Source organism: Salvia splendens, chromosome 6 (genome assembly GCF_004379255.2).
Source record: "Salvia splendens isolate huo1 chromosome 6, SspV2, whole genome shotgun sequence".
NCBI lineage: Eukaryota > Viridiplantae > Streptophyta > Magnoliopsida > Lamiales > Lamiaceae > Salvia > Salvia splendens.
The window spans coordinates 35,450,711-35,473,280 of NC_056037.1; the positions used below are offsets into that span (position 1 = coordinate 35,450,711).

Sequence of the window (22,570 nt, forward strand, 5' to 3'; positions counted from 1 at the left end):
TTTTATCTTCAGTATTAAGATTTCTTTAATCCCATCTTTTCAATGACACATAAATCAAGCAAAATTAGCATCATAGTAGTAATAAAGAGAATAGTCTATACTACTACACAAAGATGGTGTAATAACATCCCTAGAATCACCAATGGTTATTACATGCAAATTACAAAACCTAATTAAACAGACTTGTTATTATAGTACCAAATTTCAAAGCCATCAAAAGGCCTTTTGATAGATATCATGAAGTTTCTTCCAAGACTCTTCCCTTTGCATCTTCAACTGCTTATAAAAATCCCCAATAAACGTCTCTGCCTTGTGAAACAACTCCCCATCACCGCTCTCTTCCTCGTCCTCCTCCTCCTCCTCTTCGTCTTGATCTTCGATGAAGAAGATGCTCGGCCTCTCCTCTGCCTCTTCGCCAACATTGTTTTCCGACATCACAATCCCATTATTACCACATTGGTCGGAAACTATTATTTGTTCATCATTTTGAGACAAGATGATTTCATGAGATTTTAGTGGAGAAGAAGATTGTTTGTTGTTTTCGGGTGAGGCGAAGAAGAAGGAAATGAGGCCGGCTTCTGCTCCGACTGCGAGGACGAGGATGTTGGCGATCAAGTAGAGATATTTAGACCTGAGAGGTGCGGATAGGAGGGGTGTTACGATGAGGACACAAGCTATGAGGAAAAGCTTTAACATTTGGGATTTGTGTGTGGATGTCATTGTGTTGGGAGAAAGCAGTGTAGGAGTTTGGAGAAAGGAATGGATTGTGGAGGGTCCTATTTCATCATCTCATGTATATATATTGGAAGGTCCAACAAAATCGCGGTTTTAATAACGCATCCAAAAAATAGAACGGTAGTAGAGTTGAAATTTTACTCTCATTATTTACCATTAACATGTGGTTCAGTGACTCAGTCAGTTTTCTCTCGTGTTGCAGTAATTTTAACTTAACATTCTTTACGTTCCAAGCTACATGAGGTGTTTCTCTGAGGCATCAGATTTAAAATATAATGTTTAACAGTTAAATGAATAGAGAATAAAATATGTAACAAAATGAAAGAGGAGAGAGAGAATAAATAGGAAAAATAACAGTACAAAAGTCTTAATCCAAAATAGAATACAATACTGGAGTAAATAAGTGTGACTATAAAAAAAATAACCAATTGAGCTAAACTACTAGTACTACTACTACGTACATAGGTAACAACATAAGTTTTGGGTCAAACAATTAGGCACTAATTTTATCTTAGACAATCCACCTAAATCCAGCTACATATATTACTCTATCCAATTTATATTAATATAACCCATGCAATTCATATAATTCAACACAAACCATCAAGAGCCAACAACAATTCACAATAGATTTACCTCTCAAAACTCCACACATAAAACAAAATTGAGAAAAAAAAACATTAAGAAAAAGGGAAAACGCTTGCAAACTTTTCCACTACAATAATCCACAATCATAATATGTCGAAAGTAATAGTACAATATATGGTTGAAAATAAAAGCAAAAATGAAGACGACAAATTTGAATTCTGATTAAACTACAAAAATTTGTATCAATCCAATCCGGAATTTCTAAATTTTGTAAATTAATAAAACAATTGGACTATAGATGAGAAAAAAAAATCAACATATTAATAATCTTCGATTTGTTGTTGAAGTACTTTCGATCAGTAAAAAGACAATTAACAGAAACGAGAAGAGTTAGAGCAGAGGCAGAGCTTTGTGGCATCTAATTTCACCCTTGGTTCCGGTTATTAACTTTGATTTTTTAGATTAAATTATTCACTGACAAAAAAGAAATTAGTATTTTCTTTTTTCTCTTTATTTTTATTTTTATTTTTATTTTTATTTGTTTGCAATCTAGACCCTTTCATTCATTCGATCGATCTTCAGAAGGTGATAATAGGATAAGTTTTACTTTTTCCCATCATATACTATTGTTGTTTCTCACTTTTCAAAATATAAATGGACATCCAACTTTTTCCTATCCGAAAAAGACACTCAAATAGATATCCATTCTAGCCCCTTTCTCTCTTTCTCTCCTTCATGTATTGTTTCTATGGTGGTAACGGTTTATGATTAAATCACCATTTGAAGAATCCAAAATTAGTAGAGAGCCCCCTAATGGTAACAAGAATAGCCAGTAACAAATGAAACATTTTCGAAGCCATTATTATGTAGCAATTAAACATGCATGAAAGTACTCTACTACATCAATTCAAAATAACAAAGTGAACCCTAAATAACCAATATTGCAATTATCAGTCGAATCCACATTTGCCCCGTAACTTTGAAAATTGGGTGAAAGATCATGAAATTTGAACTTGTCACCAATTATTTCATGGCGAAAATATTAGGAGAAAATTGTTCTATCTGATTGATATGAAAGCTCAGGATTCATACATAAACGTCACTGCTAGCTGCTAGCGCAATTTTGATTGAGAACATCATCCTAGGGTTGGGAATTTGGTTCGTTCGGTTCCTAAAACTAATCGAATTATCGGCTAACCAATTCTCGAAAATACTGAAATCAGTAATGGTAACTGGCACTGGTACAGTTATACAGACATTCGTGTGAAATGATTGAACACAAACAAATATAAATGATGCAATTCTTGTAACTAATTTTAAAATTATGGGACAGACCATCAATTTTGCAGCTAAAACAAAGTAAAAGTGAAACAATATAGGAAGGCGAAATAGGGACAGCATCATAGAGCATTTGAATCCTATTGGGCAATTGACGATAAGGTCGGCGGACAGAAAAGGCATGCATCATATATGCCAAATTTATGGCACCACTTCCACTTGGATCTCCCTATCTCAATTCTAAATGGGGACACAAAATGATCACTTCAAATTCTCCATATATAACATGAAAATTATATTTTTCATATCAAGTCAATTTAATTAAATATTTCTTAAATTAGTTTTACTTTTTTAGGGAGTGAATTCGATTTTTGGTTCATACTATAAATATTAATGAGCGTGCTAATGATCTTTCACCCAGTCCCCCGACTGTTGGGTTATAAACCTATCCCACATCGGATGAGTGGGGGAAGTTGGAAAGTGTATATAATTCCTGTCTAACCCCAATTAGTTTGGGGCCTTTTGGGAGTGACCCAAAAATAAATCCGTGCGGGCTTGACCCAAAGCGGACAATATCAAACTAATGTTGCAGTCGACGATCCTAACAAGTGGTATCTGAGCCCCGGTTAGGGTCGGGCACTGAAGGACTCGGGTTAGAGTCGGGGCCAGGGTTGGAACGAGCCATGTTTGTGTCGACTGCGTTCCCGATGTGGTCTCGGTTTCAGGGGAGGTTTGTTGGGTTACAAACCGTGGTATCTGAGCCCCGGTTAGAGTCGGGCACTGAAGGACTCGGGTTAGAGTCGGGGCCAGGGTTGGAACGAGCCATGTTTGTGTCGACTGCGTTCCCGATGTGGTCTCGGTTTCAGGGGAGGTTTGTTGGGTTACAAACCTATCCCACATCGGATGAGTGAGGGAAGTTGGAAGGTGTATATAATTCCTGTCCAACCCCAATGAGTGAGGGAAGTTGAAAGGTGTATATAATTCTACCTTTTGGGAGTGACCCAAAAACAAATCCGTGCGGGCTTGACCCAAAGCGGACAATATCAAACTAATGTTGCAGTCGACAATCCTAACATCGACCATGTGTGATGGATGCTCTGGCCCATAAGAAAAATTAAACGTCCAATGCATGTGTAGGAATGTCGAGGCGCGTGTGTACATTAACGAGTCAATGATTGGGCAGCAACTCCGAGTAGCTCTTCTAAGAGGGAGTACTATATTGTGCTTATCTAGTGGTAGATTGTTAGAGCACCCGCAACGCGTGCCGAAACCGTTCCGCGTGCCGTTCCGCCGGAACGGTTTCGCCGCGGAACGCGTTGCGGCGCTGCATTCCGCTCCCGTCCCGTTCCCATTCCGTGCCGGGTGCCGACGGCACGTAACGCGGCACGGAACAAGCCGCCACGCGCCTGGGCGACGTGGCCGATCCCCGTGCGTGCGTGCTTCCCACTCGCCGGCCCGCGAGTGGGACACGTCAGCAATGACGCAATAATTATTTTTTTTTTATAAAAATCGAATTTTAAAAAAAAAAAAAAATTTTTTAAACGGTAACATTACCGTTTTTTTTAACTTTTTCTTAATTTTTTTAATTTTATTTTTATTTTCTTATTCTATAAATACACCTAATTCATTCATTTTATACACAACTACACATCTATTCTTCCTACATCAACATCAATTTCTCTCCAATTTTCATATTCTATCTCTTCAAAAAATGTCCGGCGACGGCAATTACGGTGGTGGCGGCGCCGGAGGGTGGGATCTCAACGCGTTCGGCGATTGGGAGACCATGTACAACACACTTGGTGGTTCTGGGTCATCGACGCCGGGCACGCAGGGGTCGGCGACGCCGGGTGGGTACCAACCACCCACTTTCGATGTGGATGCCTACGCTCGAGGCTCCGGCTCGCGGCTTTCCCAGGGTTTGTCCCAGATTCGGGAGGATATCCCCGTTGAACCCACTCAGGGAGGAGGCCGAGGCGGTGGAAGCTACAGGGCTGCGTCTGAGGCACCCGAGGAGGATGAGGAGGAGGAGCCGGAGGATCTGGGCCGGCATCCCTACACCAACGAAGAAACAAAGGCGGTGTACACCGCCTGGCTCACCGTCTCATATGATCCCATCGTCGGCAACCAACAAGCCGCCAAGTGCTTCTGGGAAAAGGTCCGTGATGTCTACCACGAGACTAAGCCGAAAGGGGCCCGGAAGCGCAAATATACAATGCTTCGTGCTCACTTTGGCCGAGTCGATTTACAGGTCAAAAAATTCTGCGGGATCTACTCCTCCGAAGCGGCGCACTACCAAAGCGGAGCTTCGGGCGCCGACATACTGAGGGCGGCTATGCGCGCCTTCCACCAGGACACCGGTGTACAGTTCAAATATGTTGATATTTGGCAGCTCGTCAAGGACGAGGAAAGGTGGGCCGGTGGTGTCCGCTCCAGCTCGGGATCAACCTCAAAGCGGACGAAGCACACGACGAGCGGCCAGTACTCGTCTGGTGACACCGATGCGCCCAGTGATCGTGGCACGCAGGAGGTTGGGGTTACGGCCGCCGAGTACGAGGGATCTAGCCGTGGGCGCCGTCGTCCGCAAGGGACGAAGGCGGCGAAAGCGGCTAGAGCGAGGAAGGGCCGAGGAGAATCAAGCCAGTCGGCCTCGGGATCGGGCTCACAAGGAGGCTCGAACACACTTATGGTGGCGTACATAACCGCCACAATGGCGGACACTTCCCGCTTCTCGTACGCCCAATTCACGGCCTGGTGGAACGGAATTGTGCATATGGCAGGACTACTTGGTCTTCCCCCTCCCCCTAAACCTCGACCGCCTCCGGAGGATGATTCGCCGGCGGAGTAGTTTTTTTATTTTCCCACGTTTAATTGTGTGTTTTTTATTGTGTGTTTTTTATTTTTTTAGGATTTGAATTGTGTGTTTTTTTTAATTTTTTTAAGTTTAAGTTGTAATTTTTTTTAATATTGTGTGTTTTTTAATAAAGTATGTTTGTTTTTTAATAAAGTATGTTTGTAGTGTGTTTATTTAATTTAATTTAGTTGGAAATAAAAATAAAAATTGAAATAGAATGAATAGTAATTTAAGGAACGGTTAAGGAACGGTTAAGGAACGGAGGGTTGCAGGTTCCGTTCCTTAGTTAAGGAATGGAGTAAAAAAGTACAGTGGGACCCTCAAATAGTGGTTTAAGGAACGGTATAGGAACGGTATAGGAACAGCGTTGTGGATGGCCTTAGGATCGTAGCCTTATAATTGTTTGCAAATTTATTTAGAGTCCGTGATGGAAGCGACACATTAGGAATTTGGTCCACTTTCTTTGCTTAACCATTTATAGGGATTTCGATGACTCTACAAAATGTATTCAACTATACTAATGTCAATTACGATATCATTGTCAAATCTTGTTCTACCTTTCACCTTTACCCTCACTCTCAACACTCTTGTTATTTACTTACGTCTTTTTTCAGCTTATCAAAAATACCTTCTACTTTTCCACCAATTTATTTTGATGCCTCTCACAAAATATCTCCTTCCCGCATACCATCCTTTACACCTACAAAATTATCTATTCTCCAATTTAAACTGCAGCAATTTTCTTATGAAATCCAAGCCAATTTACAAATTGCACAAGGAGTGAGTGAGTGAGTGCTATACCAAATTATTCTTTTCTTGAGAAAATATTTCGCTTTAACCATTGTATTTACTACTCCATAATGATATGTCTTTACCCACACGTTTCATATGATGAATCTAACCAACCAAACTAAGTACTAGCCAGATAATGGGTGTTAGATCATTGTAATAGTTTAGAATAGTTAGACACGTACATGTGTTTAATTAAGGAGTCAATTTTATACAGAATATATTTACATTTTTGCACTTTATTATTTAGATCTGAAAAAGAATCTTATATGGGATTCGAATCGATCCATCTCTCTTTCGAACCGGATGTTCACGGACAGCACACGCCCCAAGCCAGGCCCACTATCCATTTGTTGCCCTTTCCGTAACCCCTTTTCGGAGGCTATCTCCCGATGGTCAGGCCAGATTGATTGATGTATATGTCAACTACGGAGCTCTAACTTAACTCAAAATCATGGTTAACGTTCGAGGATGTGGAATCGATGTGGAACTCGTATGTATGAGCACCGCTATCCAGGACTTCTTGTTTGCATTTAAATAATTCTCTGAAGAATTCTAACTAATTTTTGACTGATTTAGATGGATATCAATCCATGCACTTGAGTTCCAAATGCAACCTCAAAATGATTTTTCATGAGTGTAGTACCATACAGCTAACAGAAATGAAAATTGGATGCACAAGCAAAGTTAGTCAAATAAAATACCACATAAGATCATAATGCAGTGCAAAAGCATAATCTAATTCAGTATAGCAGATCATATATATATATACACCACATGAAATGGGGTGTGACCAAGCGAATCTCAATGTGGCCTAACATTAGCTAGTATGATGAATTATAAATTATAGTATTAGAAAAATTGATCAATCACTTTATATATAGCAGCCCAAAATTGTTCAGCCAACTTATATATGTGGATGCTGTTAAAATCTATTAATTGAGATTTCGGATTATGTCCTTGATTTGTCATTGTGATTCTTTCCTTATTATGTCCTTTATTTGGGTATTGCTAGGGCTGGGGAAAAATACCGAAATACCGAAATACCGGTCTTATCGTACCGAAAAAATATCGAAAATACCGAATTTTTGGTATACCGTGACTTTCGGTACGGTATGATACCTTACCGAAAAATTTCGGTAAGGTAACGGTATGGATTTCCAAATACCGCGGTATACCGCTGCATACCGAAATTCGGTATATACCGTAAATTAAGGTATATACCGTAAACTAAGGTATATACCACAAAAATATAAACACAATTATATATAAAATATATTTTATATATTTTTAAATTATAAAATCTATTGTCAAATATAAATATAATTATGAATAAATTATATTTAATTTATTTTTAAAATTATAAAATATAAATAATATTCTAAAAAATCTAATTTTCTATTTTAATTGATGTTGAAAGTAAGGTATACCGAACTTCGGTATGGTATACCGAAAATGAGGTACGGTATCGGTATGGAAATTCGTCATACCGAAAATAAGGTATACCGAAGTTCGGTATACCGAAAACTTTGGTAAGGTAAAGGTATGATTCTTTCGCATACCGTATTTACGGTAAGGTATACGGTATGGTGATTTCGGTAAGGTATACCGTACCTACCCACCCCTAGGTATTGCTATCACCTCCCATCTAAAATAAAAGACAAATCATGTGATAAAATAATTTCTTCTCATGTAGTTTTTGACAATTTAGTAAATATACTAACCCGTAATAGTTTTTGACAATTTAAGGTTATTCTAATTTTTAAAATAAGGGACTATATACTGCTTCCAATTCCAATTCTCATGACCCGTAAATACCTCTATTTCCACCTTCAATTTTTATCTCCAAACCGCTTGAAAAATTAAATATGAATATGAAATAAAATAAAATATGAATTGTTAGATAACTTAACCTCATGTTTGATAGATTAAGTTGTACTATTTGTGTACAAATTGCGATTAAGCGGATTAACTTAACAAAAAATCACATTTACATGAAAAAATGATATACGTATAAATTTTTTTTTGGATATAGACATAATTTAATGTTGTTAACAGGGTTAAAATTTCAATTAATGTATAAATTAATTCACCAGTGTGGTAGGTTAAAAGTAACCCAGTAAAACCTGAAAATCAGCGCGAGCCCTTTTGGGCCTAGGACCTACCTAGCACAAGCGCAAACAAAGCCATAACCAAACAATGACGCTATAATATCAAATTTTTACTAATAATTCATCACAAATAATACTCCACAAAAATAATCAGAATTCAGAACCATCATTTTCAAATTTTCAAATTATGATATCCTTAATCTTTTCAAACATGAAAAACTGTTATCTTACTTTTAGAAATGCATAATGAATAATTATGTTGACAAAAATTAGTAATGTAAAACTTTCAAAATATTTGTATTGAATTATACTTAGTATTTTAAATTTTATGCGTAGTATGGCAAATTTGAGTCTATTGTACATAAAAATAACTAATTTTGTGAATAATTTCAATTAAAAAATAAAAATGAATTATATCAATTCAGTTTCTCAGGTTCATAATGATGCAATTTGTTCTACGGTTTCTATATCCAACTAGACCATATAACACGCCGGTTCGTGGTCGAACCAGGTGGTCCGATTTTAAAACACTACCCAACAATATCACATAGATTTCATACACTAACCTTTTCCAGAAAAGTGAAAACAGACTACCGCAGCTCAACCTCAATTCTCAATGAGCAGAAGTTACTGCACTTTCATAAAACTACTTATCTACACCTGAATAAAAGGAATATTATTATCACTCAACCTTTATTCATGAACTAGTGTTATTACCCCGTGCTATGCACGAGACATAAGATTTTTAAATAATGAAGTTAAATTTTAAGATAAGAAAAAAAAAAGAGGATAAAGAGAATTAATAATATTTATGATTAAAAAATATGTTAATTATAATAAGTATTCATAACATTATAAAGGGTTAAAAATATTATAAACAGTAACAAAAAGAGAAATGTAATATTTATGTTTGGCAAACGATTTTATGCAATATTAATTTATGATATGAGTGGAGTAAAATAAAATAAAACAAATGACAAACATGAGATACACGATTAATGATAAATAGTGGGTTAGTTAGAATAAGATATATAAATAAAAGAAAATACATGTGCAAATGAGGACATGAGACGAAAAAATCATATAATTTAAATAAATAAATAGTTCATTAATTTTAATCAACAAAACATATGTATTCAAATAATAAATTCTATGCATGTGGAAATATATATTTACGTAATCTTATGTAGCATTAAACAAAATTTTTATAATCACATTTGTACACTTAAATATTTCTATCTATACGTTGACATAAAAAAATTTATCAATCACTTCCATATTATCCTCTTTATATTCCCATAATGCAAATGGTAATAAAAATGATGAATAATTTGGAACACGGATATTATAATTAAAATATTAACAATAGTAACCTTAATGTCTTTAATCACAACGGTTGCGTACTAAAATATTTCAAATTAAATCACCCATGAGACAATAGTCAAAGGGAATTGACAGTGCGTAAAACTTGAATGACAATTTTGGATCAGAAGTTAAAGAAATTATAGGAATCAAAACTTTTTCACCAACGTTATGACCAACCAAAACTTTAGCCTCGAAAACATGATTACCAAAACGTGTGATTATCAACAGAGTTTCATTACACAACTCATTAGAATGATCAATGTTCCTTATCAACAAAACATGAAAACCAACCTTCAAAAGCTATGCATGATTAGGAATACCAAACGACTTCAAATTATTCAGCAAAATAATTAGAGATTGTATCAAACTTGGATATACTATCAGAGCTCAATCAAATAAACACGAACATCATATTTATCCAAAAAGATTATAAACTAATTAACTTCATCAAACTACATCTAAAGTAGGAGTTCAATTAATGTTAAATAAAACTCCATTTGTAATTTAGACTAAAGATAATACTAAAATGAGATTTTACAAATTTGTAAGAATAAAAATTAAACACAAAAAGTTGATTTTTTTTAAATATTTTCTTAATTAATTACATCTTAGCTGACTACTTATTTTCTTATGTTTAATTTCAGACCATGGAATAACTTGATATGCATGACCAAAGATATAAGTAAGATTCTTAAAAACATTATATAATCTAATAAATTAAATCAAAGTTAATGAAAAAGTATTTAATTTAAAAAATATATATATTTACAAAGCCCAATACATAAAAAATTTAAAATACATAATAATAGAACCCAACACCCAAACTAAAACTCTATTCAAATAAAAATTTACAATTACAAATTATTTAAATCTAAAATCCTCCATTAGATCCAACCCACTAAACCCACTTTATACCTAAAAAGGCTAAACTAAAGCCCAAATAATGAATACAAAATATAATAAAAATACAGAAAAGAAGAACTCAAAGCAATGTGAAGATTTTAAAAAAATGTACTACTCCTTAATGAATGTATTATCTATATACAATTTTAATTAATGGTCCAAGTGGCCTAAAAACAATAAAATTAATGACAAAAAGAATATGTGTAACTAAGGATCAAAGAATATAAGTTAATTAGAATAAATATACAAATAAAGAAAATATGTGTGAGTAAAGATCAAAGAGTAGAAATTGGAATAAGAAACGTACAATAACAGTATACTCATATTAGATAATTCAAAAAATATATTAATTAATTAACTATAAATTTTAAAATAAATATTAACTAAAACACTTTAAAATATATAATACATATAGAGCAATTACACTTCAATGACATACTACAACTTCGTATAAAGATAGTAGTATTATTTTAATATTCAGTTAAACTCATGAATAATTAAAACTTTCGGTCATTCAATTGAATTGAATATAAAAAATGTCTTTATTTTTATGAGGATGAAATATTAAATATTTTAATTAAATAAATATAGCATGAAAATTAAATTATATATTTGTGTTGCCATTTAGTTTATAGATTAATTCAGTGAAGAAATTATTACAATGATGAATAAAATTTTAATTTTAACCCAAATAGAAGACAAATTAAACTCTTTAGCACAATTCTAATTTTAACTCAAATAAAAGGCAAAATAACAATACATAAACTTAATTACAAAGATGAATTTAAATTAAAAATATTTATACAAAGTCCAATAAATTAATAGTTCAAAATTAAAACCTAATTTGTAAAACATAAATATAATGATATATACGTAACACCCAATTTAAAATTATATTTTCAGAATTTTTTTCAAAATCATAAAATCCAATAAAAATAAAGCTTAAATAATACATTCCTTAGACTAAAATTTTAACACAAATAAACCTAAAAAACATTATACTCCAGGCAAAACCTAATTAATTGGTGAGGAGGCCCAATTTATACTCCCTGCTGTACGCGACTTCTCCTTCACTCTCATTCTTTTTGTTTCTTTTTTTTTATTAAAACTTCCCCAAATCAAAACCCTATTCTAGGAAATCAGCGGCGCCTCTTCTTCTTCTTCGCTCACCCTCTCTTCTCTCTCGGCGAGTCGCCGTTCGCCTGGCTCGCCAGAGATTCACCAGCTCCGTTCCCCTCCATTTCCTCCGATCCTTCTTTCTCTCTTTCACAAAACCAAATTTCCCAGTCGAGCCCTCGATTGAGAGGGGACAGCAGCAGCGACTTCTCTCTCAAATTCGCCCGCCGTCGTTCCTCGCTTCCCCGGTGAGTTCGCCGAAGTCGGCTTCTCCTATCTCTGTTGATTTCTCCGTCTTTAATTTTTTGGCATGAACTCCCCAGATCGGAGAGCTGAGGCAACGCTCGTCGAGGTCGTAGATTTTGACGCAGTCGTCTTTGCAGCCTGAGACCGCGACGGCGACGGTTTTGATGGTGGAGAGGTGGGAGGGGAAGGAGAAGAGTGGGGTTAGGGTTAGTGAACGGTTCAGTTTGTAGCCCCAAATGAAACGCTCGTATGACCCTGCCACCAAACTCATATTTGGAGAAAATCAGTTTAGAGAGAGAGAAAGAATGAGGGTCAGGGTTAGTGAAGTTAAGTTTATAAATGTCTTAAACTTCTCATAGAAGCCATTTTTTTCTACATCTCATTGGGCCAATTTTTATCCAATAATATTTACTATTTTTTTTACCCAATAGATAGTTTTCCCGCTTAAATGTGTGCTACATAGACTCCCAAAAACTGTCCCTTTAGATATTGATAGATTATGGACTTTACTTAGCTAACTACATCAATTATCAAAATCAAGACGATGCTTTTAGCACAAACTGATTAATAACCATGTTTCGAGCATCCACAATGGTTATAGCCCAGCAATAGCCCAGCCATAGCCCAGCCACAAACACCTCCTGCCACATCATCAATACTAAAAATCCTTCTGCCACATCAGAAATAGCCCAGCCATAGCCTAGCCATATCATAAATAGCCCAGCCACATCAATAGCCACATCACTAATAACACAATATACAGAATTTAATTTACGAGACATATACGAGAAACATTAATAATACTATTTTAATTTTTTTTAAAAGTACAATAAATTTTAAAAAGTACAAGAATTTTAAAAAAGTACATTAATATAAAAAAATTACATTCATAATCGAAAAAGTACATTGCTTAAAAAAAATCACACGTCGGCTCCTTCGCCACCGCCGCCTCAGTCGCCACTGTCACCGCCGCCTCCGCTGCCACCGCCTCCACGCAGATCGTCATTCATGCTCTCGAGCAATGTGAAGAGAAATCTCTTCTCCTGGGGGTCCGTCGCCGCTCGCCATTCTGCTAACGTCTTCACCATCATCTGGCGCGTTTGTTGACGCGCGAAGTACTTGAGATCCTCTGTAGACTGGCGGTTAAAGGGGGATGCCGACTGGACCTCCTGGGAACCCCCGGCGACCCCCCTCGCCTCCCGTTGCGCCCGCTTTTGCCCAGCGGGGCGAGGTCGGCAGCCGAACGAACGAGGGTTGGGGAGCACCTGGTCCGTCTCGGGGAGGTCGTGGGAACCACCGCTGCTGCCGCTGTAATCCCCGGTATAGTTCAATCGTTGTTTCTTCGGCCATCCAGCGTCGACACCTACTCGAAATTTCTCGGAGTCGTTCAACACAAGATAGCAGTTCCAGTAGGTGAAGTCCTTATACAACCCGGGTTGGGGGAAGGCTTTCTCCGCTATCCTCCTGCAGTCGTCCTCCGTTTGGCCACTACTCTGCATGCGGAGGGCGTTGGCGTACAAACCCGAAAATCGAGAGACGGCAGCCCTGATTCGGTTCCACGCCTTCCGGCAATCCTCCCCGTTGTGTGGCCTCCCCTCCGGGCAAAATAGCTGGTAGGCTGCTGCTACCTTGCCCCACACGTTGACGATCCTCTGGTGATTAGAAACAAGAGGATCGTCGCAAACACTCACCCACGCCTTTGACAGCGCAACATTCTCCTCATCCCTCCACCTTCTCCGTACCGTGGGGTCATCCCCACCCGGCTGCGACGACTCCCCGATCTTCTTTCCCTTGCCCTTCTTCTTTGGGGCGCCACTACCCTGCACTGCTCCCCCCGTTTGAACGGGAGTTTCCGGAACTCCGAGACTATCAAACCCAAAATCCGACAACGCAAAGTCATCAAAACCGCTCGGCGTGAACTGCGCATCCGTTGGGGTCGATGTGTGCGACGAAGCAGTCAAAAAATCAAAACTGGGGCGATAGACGTCCCCCACGTCACCTGCGTCGCCGGTACGCCCCCCGGCGTCCCCTGCGTCGCCGAACCTCCCCCGGGTATCATCTGCATATTGGGTGCCCACCCCGGCATTATCTGCATATTGGGTGCCCAACCCCGCATCGCCGGGAACCCCCCCGGCGGACTCCCTCCGGTCGGCATCCCGGGTAGCATCTGCTGCCACGGGTACATGTTGTAGTACCCGGGCATCTGATTCCATCCGCCTCCAACGGGGATTGAGGGAGTTTGAGAACCGCTCGTCCCTGAACTAGGCTCGTTGTTCAGATCCATTTCTCGATGTTGATCTTGTACAGAAATTAAGATAGAGAGAGTACTCGTTAATACAAGTGGTGCGAATGAAAATGAAGTGCAAATCGCGTATATATAGTGTTACAAAAATTAAAAAAAAAATCCACTGGGCTATGCGCTGGGCGATCCGGGCGCTGCAATGGAGCCGAGCGGATCGCCCAGCGCATAGCCCAGCGGTTTTCGACCGCCTAGCGCTAGGCGAAATTGATTTCCAAAAAACCGCTCGGCGGTTTTCGGATTCTCCAATGGTTCGCCTAGCGCCGGCGCTCGGCTAGGCTGTGCGCTAGGCGCCATTGTGGATGCTCTTACAGCAATCAAAACATAAAACGCTCTACGAATCAATGATGTAAGCCAACTTCATCAAATAAACCTCATTTTCTGAGGTACTCTTTATGCATCAACATTGCTTCGAAATGAGGTGTTATTTTGCAATAGTAGTCTTCTGCTATATGTAAAATACCAATATCTATAAACCCCCTAACCATTTCATATTACAGTAAGCATGATATAAGTTCTCTAATAAATGTCATATCTATACTATTTGAATAATGAATAGGAGTATCTAACTAGATGCAAACACCATGTTTACAGTACTAGTGCTCACAACAATAACTACCTCTAAAACAGTATGAAGATATAAGATAAGCTAAATTCCATGATCACGAGCAGAGATTGGGGAAGCAGACGACAGAGAGAACATACACTTCTCTAAATCAAACTCCATCTAGCAAGTCATACTGAATAACTAACAGGAAAAGTAAACATAGTTACCACAAATAAAGCCTCAAGTGATTTAAAATTCGAGTTGTTTCATATTACATATCCAAGCACCATATTTATCTAAGCAAATGCACCTCCAGTCTGGTGTAGCATGGCGTCAATCTCATCACCATCCTCCATCTCCAACTGCATAGACACAACAACTCAAATCAGACACCAAAAACACATGAAAGCTTAAGGCAAAAATTAGAAAGAAAAGATCAAAAGGACAATTGAGTCAAGAAATGAAGACCTCATCAGGAGTTTGCTCTACCCTGAGGCGACGCCCATCAAACAGGAAGGCAATGGAGCTAAAATCGACTGATTGCCGATCACAATAAGCATTCATAAGTTTCTTTAGCTGGGTGCTTCTTTTGATTCTAAAAAAGACTTCATTTCCATCCTAGACAAAAATCAAAATTACAACAGCTTAAATTGAGTGACAGCAACATGTATCGAATCAGGAAAAAGAGAAAACAACTAACACTATAATCCAACAAAAAATTTCAAGCTCACAGAGATCATTAATTTCAGTAATGACCTCACTACCAAAACATCCGAACAAAACAACACCTACATATAACTATTTATCTTCTCAAGTTAGCAAAATTTCAAACTTAGCAAAAACATAATCTCAAACATAGCTTACAGTTGCAAGAATCAATCAGATTTCAAAATCACATAACTATTTATCTTCTCATGTTAGCCTTTGTTTGATATATGCAATCAGAAACAGTTCCCTTTTTCACTTGCAAGTTACAAATCCATTCAGAAAAACCACATATGGCAGGCATATACATTAGTATTATACAAATCTGAGGCAGCAATACACAAGAACAAAAACATATATAACATCTACACCTTTAACAGCCAAAATTCACCCACATAACCCCTAATCATAGTTATGAATGTGTAAAAAAATCATAAAAAGAATCACAACTAAAAAGTAAAAAATAATCTAAACACCGCAACCTCAAGTACCCAAAATAAAGTGAATTGGAGTCAAAACCATAGGGCAAACAAACCAAATCAAATACATAAAAATCCACACCAAAATAAATCAAATCAAATCAAAACAGAGAGATATAATCGAAATCAGAAGGAAGAGATAAACCTGGCCCTTGACTTTGAGATTGATGTGGCCGGATTGATCACCACCGGGCTTCTTGTCTTCCTCTTGAGTCGACATTTTTTAATCTCCTCTTTTTCTCTCGGTGATATGTGTTTGTTGCTTTACGTCTTTGCTTTAAACGAATTTAAGTCGGCGGAGAACTTAGTTGGCGATATTTAATTGTGTGTGGCATCAACGGTTCAGATGCGTTGCTTTGCATCGGACGGCTGGAGTGCGTCATACAAGATCCTTTTATTTCTTTAATTCTTTTTATCGTAGAAATTGCTCGGATTCATCCTTTTTCATATCAATATCGAATCATATTTCATCTATGGCAAATTTTCATTAATATAACAAATATAGATATTTACATTGACTTTTTCAAATTTCAAATTTTTACAAGTATTTTAGGCGTGGTATTTAAGATGAAACTGGCTATGATATTTCAACCAAATTTATATGTATTTGTCAATACTCAAAATACCATTGTTTAAAAATGAAATGTAATATCGAATCTTATACTTACATTGACTTTTTGATTATTCAAACAGTTTTAAATCGTAGAACGTTTTTCAATTTTCTACAAGTGTTTTAGGCTCGGTATTTTAGATGAAATTGGTTTGTAACATAGCAATCAAATTTATTGTATAATTGTCAATACCAAAAAAAACATTGGTTTCAAATCATCAAGTATGGCTAAATTATGATCGGTTTCGAACTTTTCTAAATGAAATGATAAATTACGAAGTTTGAAAAATTAGAATCATCTTATATTTTTAATTTTGATGAAATCAATATTTGATGTGTTAACTAAAATATCTATGTGTAGAAAACAGTGAAAAGGAAAAACGATATCGTCGGGTGATGCTAGTCTAATAAATCATAAAATTCAATTAAATAAATGATAGGAGTCAAGTGTGTTTAAACTAATCCTTCGTTTACATCTCATTAAAGTTTGAATAATCATGGCCTCTCAATTTCTCTTCTTTATTTACCTTTATTCTTTATCGCGAGCACACAGTTTTTCATAAAAATATCAGTTATATTTTCATGTAACAAAAAAGGAACAAAAAAATATGTGTTATACATTATCAATTTTAGCATCACTAAAAATCATCATTTTATATACAAATGAGACAATTAAGAATTGAACATTATTGATTTAATATATTATTTAAAAAATATTATAAGAGAATTCAATTATAGTTAGCGATTTAATTATTAATAATTTTTAACACATAATAATATTATTCCATTTTAAAAAATTATTAAATCAACCCAAATTTAACAAAAGTACATAATGTACTCCAGTATTTAATAATTTATTTTCTCTCTAACTTAAAAAAGTTGTGATAATGAAATTAAAAAATGGCCATGGGAGGGCCGTAAAATTTAGTTTTAGTCAACTCTGACAATGAAAGTGTACGGCATCGTCATCCTCACTGAATAACCACCGTTGGATATCATGCACCCTACCTGACGTCAATCTTCAATCGGACGGCTGATATATGGCTTTCATGCGCACGATAACACCCTCCCACCACTCGGCGCACGATAGCTCACCCGAGCCACTGAGAAGTGACAACTGACAACTATCTTCCTCCAGCATTCTTCGTCTGCCGATCTTCGCCGCCCTACCGATTTCGCCTGAATTTTTCTTAAACTTTCAATGCTAAGGCAGTTTTCACTGTATCGGTGCGTTTATTCATCTCAATTTTGCTTATCTCGTCCTATTCTTTGCTATACATTTAGTTGGAGATAACTTTTTGATCTTTGGAGCTGGCTCTCATTCCGACTAATTTGATGCTGTTTAACACTAATTTCTACTGAATTTTCAGTTGCTCAAGTCATACTGCGTTATAAAAATATTTGCGAGGCGATTTGGGGAAGCGTTTGGAAGTTCTAGGGTTTTGCTGCTCCGGAGATTTTAGCTGGTAAACTAATATTTGACTTATTTCCCTGAATTATATTCGAATTCATGAATGATTTGACTGACGATACATTGTGATTATTCTACAAAATGCAATTCTTGATATTATTCGGAATTCTTTTATGAATTACTAGTATGTTTGAAGGAAACTAGGGTTATTTATCACCTTTGATATTTCAGGCTATTTTTTTTGCAGTCACCGTATGTGGATATTGTTCTAACCAAGGTGCTTAAGATGACTGAGCAAACTGATATACTGAATGAAGCATCTGAGAATGGGTCAGAGTCATCTCGAGATGACAATGGCACTATAGAGGAAATGCCTGAAGACACTATCTTGTCGCGACAAACGTCGGTGAACCTCATGCCTTTCATCGGACAGAGATTTGTATCACAGGATGCTGCCTATGAGTTCTATTGTAGCTTTGCTAAGCAATGTGGCTTTTCAATTAGGCGCCACCGGACTCGTGGGAAAGATGGCGTGGGTAGAGGAATCACGCGAAGGGATTTTACCTGCCATCGTGGTGGTTATCCGCAGCTTAAGCCTACAGCGGATGGGAAAATACAAAGGAATAGGAAGTCGACGCGCTGTGGTTGTCAAGCTTATATGAGGATTGTTAAAAGGGCTGATTTCAATGTCCCTGAATGGAGGGTGACTGGTATTAGCAATGTCCACAATCATGAATTGTTGAAGTTCAACGAGGTGCAGCTGCTTCCAGCATATTGTACGATGACTCCTGATGACAAGAGCCGTATTTGTATGTATGCTAAAGCTGGGATGTCTGTTAGGCAAATGTTGAGGTTGATGGAGCTAGAGAAAGGCATTAAGCTAGGTTGTTTGCCATTCTCTGAGATTGATATCAGAAATTTGCTCCAGTCATTTAGAAATGTGGAACGGGATCATGATCCAATTGACCTTCTCAAAATGTGCAAGGAGAAGAAAGATAGAGATCCAAACTTCAAATACAACTACCGGATAGATTCTAATAACAGGTTGGAGCATATTGCGTGGTCCTATGCTTCATCTATCAGACTGTATGAGACTTTTGGAGATGTTGTAGTATATGATACAACTCATCGCTTGGATGCTTATGATATGCTTTTTTGTGTTTGGATTGGAGTGGACAGTCATGGCAGTTATTGCTTCTTTGGTTGCTCTCTCATTCGAGATGAGAACATGCAGTCGTTCTCATGGGGATTGAAGGTAATCAACTATATCATGGGTTTTGCTAATTTTCCTTGTAATTGAAAGAAACTCGACTCTATCTTCTGTTATCCTAATGGAACGTTTTGTTGAAACACTGACTAATGTTTACTTCTGGATCATAAAAATCCAGTGAAACGAGTTGGATACATTACCCGAGTTGAAAAAGAATAAGATAGATTTTCCCAGTGCCAGTTAACATAGATACAAAATTTATGGGGAGATTTTAAATTAGTTCAATCCTTCTTATTGTCGCTTGTTTGGTTGTGGTTGGCAGACATTCTTGGACTTCATGAATGGAAAAGCTCCGGAAACAATTTTGACTGATCAGAAAACGTGTCTAAAAGAAGCACTTGCTATGGAAATGCCAGGGACCAAACATGCCTTCTCGATTTGGCATATTATATCAAAGTTTTCTGATTGGTTTTCTGTCACACTGGGGTCTCACTACGATAGCTGGAAAGCTGAATTTCATCGCCTTTATAATCTGCACAATGTTGATGAGTTTGAAATTGGATGGGGGGAGATGGTTGACATATATGGCTTACAAGGAAACAAGCATATTGTCAGCTTGTATGCTTTTCGTACATATTGGGCACTACCATTCCTGAGATCATATTTCTTTGCGGGAATGTCAAATACATTTCAGTCGGAGATGATTAACTCCTATATCCAACGGCTTCTTAGTGCACAATCTATGCTTAATGATTTTGTAGAACAGGTAGCAACATCTTTTATTGATCCTCTATCTTTCATGGGAATAAGATTCTGACATTTTGCTCTCTCACAGGTGGCCTCACTCTTAGATGCTAGAGATCGAGGAGCAAAACCAAAGGTGTTACAAAAGGTCCCGAAAACATCCCTCAAGACAGGAGCACCAATTGAATCGCATGCTGCCACTGTGCTCACACCATATGCCTTCGGCAAACTACAAGAAGAACTAGTGTTGGCACCACAATACGCAACAATGTTGGTAGATGATAGTTATTTCATTGTGAGGCACCATACGGGAGTTGATGGTGGGTACAAAGTCTTATGGGTCCCACAAGACGAGTTCATCACATGCAGCTGTTGTCATTTTGAGTTCTCAGGCATCCTCTGCAGGCATATTCTCCGTGTCCTATCGACCAATAATTGCTTCCAGATTCCCGATCAGTACCTACCTTTGCGTTGGCGTGACTCGCTGTTTTCAAAACCTGCACCAACATCTTCAGGGAAGGTGCAGTTGCTGCAATCAATGATTTCGTCTCTAATTACAGAGTCTATGGAGAGTGAAGATCGCCTTAATGTTGCCTGCGATCACATTGCTTTAGTTTTGGCCCGCATCAAGAACTTCCCTTCTGCTGCAACAGATGATAGTAATGGTGTAGCATATACCAGCCCTTCTGGCTCTTTCATTCTCCCAGATGTCGAAGATTCTGATGCCATTGCTCAAAGTTTCAGCACAAATCCGCACGAATGTTTAGCATTTGCCAAGCTGAAAGACAGAAGAACTAGAGATGAAATAGACGTGTACAGGAAGAAAAGGCGTTGTACAGTCCCTTGCTGCGGGCAATATGGACATGAAATCGGAAATTGCCCGATGGTGGCAGATGACGATTTAAATGCAGACGGGCTAGGGTTTCTGTAGGACTTTTGCAAATGTGGCGGCTCAACGTCTATGCAGTGACAACTTGGAATTTTTTCTCTCTCAAGTGACAGCAACAGGTTGAATATATATATATATTCCTCACATGATTAAATAGATTCATGATATCACATAATTTGTGTTATTCAGAAACTAAAGCTAATGCAGTTAATTTTAATATACTATGCAAGTGAAAATTCTATATTCATGATATGCTAGAACTATTTGAATTTTTCTGAACTCATGCTCAGCCTACTTGGTGGTAGTGTCCTGTTGTGAATATTGCTGACCCTTGTACAACCACTTCTTCGTTGGTGGTTCGACCCGTTTACCGCCCCTTCTGGCTACTTTCCCTAAATTGGATCCAGTTATTTCTTCATCGTCTCGCCTTATCTTAGGTGACCGAGATGTAGCATCTCTAGCATAAGGTACGTACCATATCAGTATCACCTAAAGATATTGTAAAGATCATATCACATACCTTTAGTGCCAAATTAAGATATTTCCTCCATATTAAATTAGTGCTCCAATATATTTCGTATATTCAAACAAAGGTTAATATATTTACTTCAAACTAATTAATTAGTAATCTTTTAGTATATTTCTTATATTCCCACAAATTTTAATATATTTCCTCCTTATTAAATTAGTGCTCCAATAAATTGCTTATACTATAATAAACTTAAATATATTTCTTCCAAATTAAATTAGTATTTCAATTTTTTTTATATTCTAACAAACATTAATATATTGTTAACTGTGTGATTATGTTGCTGGTTACATAACAATATTAGAGCTCCGATATATTTCTTATATAAACAAATTTTCTTATATTCAAAAAAATTTTACTCTTACTGTTGTGCGATTATACTACTCGTGAGAGGGATAAATAAATTAATGTCCAATATATCTTGTATATTCGTACAATAGACATAATCTGTAGTGCGATTATATTGCTCCTTCGATAGACAGAATATTTTGTGCAATTATATTTAATAAACGTAATACTACTATTATTTCAATATAATATGATGTGGGACTATATTTAATAGTGGTTACACATTCTCAAAATATATAATATCGATTTTCATAACTAAAAACACCCATTTAGAGAATTTAGTAGATGGATTAAGCCATTTTGAGATTTCTGCCCACAATACATTAATATATGCACAATCTTAATTTCGTATTATGAAAACTTATTATAATACTCCATTTAATATCAGTAAGTAATATGTATCGAGTATGTTATTTATAAGGAATAGGAAAATGTATCAAAATGCTCTTTATACCTGAGATCTAGTTCAAAATTATAAAAAAGTGCAAAGCGTTTAATTATATCTCAAATATAAATATATCAAAGTTTAGAGACTTTTTAAGATATTATTTTTTAAGGACTGCGAATACGCAAACTATAAAGATTATGAATCATTTATGTAAATCACTTTAAACAATAAAGTTTATGGATGATTTATGCAGTTCACTTTTTATCAAAATAATACTCCTCATTTTCCATTAAATTTGTATAGTTACCTTTTTCTATATTTTTTAAAGACTTAGAGTCAATAAAATAAGAAAATTAATTATAGATGAAAAAAGTATTCAATATCTAAATGGGCTAGGAAACATATCATACACTTCATACAAAATGT

The 22,570-nt window shown here is 36.7% G+C and overlaps 2 protein-coding genes across 3 annotated transcripts; one reads left to right on the top strand and one right to left on the bottom strand.

Annotated features, from left to right (window-relative positions):
• Positions 1–14,996: 14,996 nt before the first annotated feature.
• LOC121809694 (small ubiquitin-related modifier 2-like) lies at positions 14,997–16,294 on the bottom strand. The gene is made up of 3 exons (XM_042210451.1): positions 16,161–16,294; positions 15,300–15,449; positions 14,997–15,193 (listed from the first exon to the last, which is right to left on the bottom strand). The coding sequence occupies exons 1-3, from the start codon at positions 16,233–16,235 to the stop codon at positions 15,128–15,130; spliced, it is 291 nt and encodes a 96-aa protein (XP_042066385.1). The 5' UTR covers positions 16,236–16,294; the 3' UTR covers positions 14,997–15,127.
• Positions 16,295–17,710: 1,416 nt separating this feature from the next.
• Positions 17,711–21,158, top strand: LOC121809729 (protein FAR1-RELATED SEQUENCE 11-like). 2 transcript variants are annotated; one of them, XM_042210499.1, is made up of 5 exons: positions 17,711–17,852; positions 17,996–18,091; positions 18,268–19,291; positions 19,569–20,012; positions 20,082–21,158. In XM_042210499.1, the coding sequence occupies exons 3-5, from the start codon at positions 18,323–18,325 to the stop codon at positions 20,919–20,921; spliced, it is 2,253 nt and encodes a 750-aa protein (XP_042066433.1). In that variant the 5' UTR covers positions 17,711–17,852; positions 17,996–18,091; positions 18,268–18,322; the 3' UTR covers positions 20,922–21,158. The 2 variants fall into 2 exon arrangements, with proteins under 2 accessions (XP_042066433.1, XP_042066432.1); XM_042210498.1 differs by having other exon boundaries at positions 18,284–19,291.
• Positions 21,159–22,570: the final 1,412 nt, after the last annotated feature.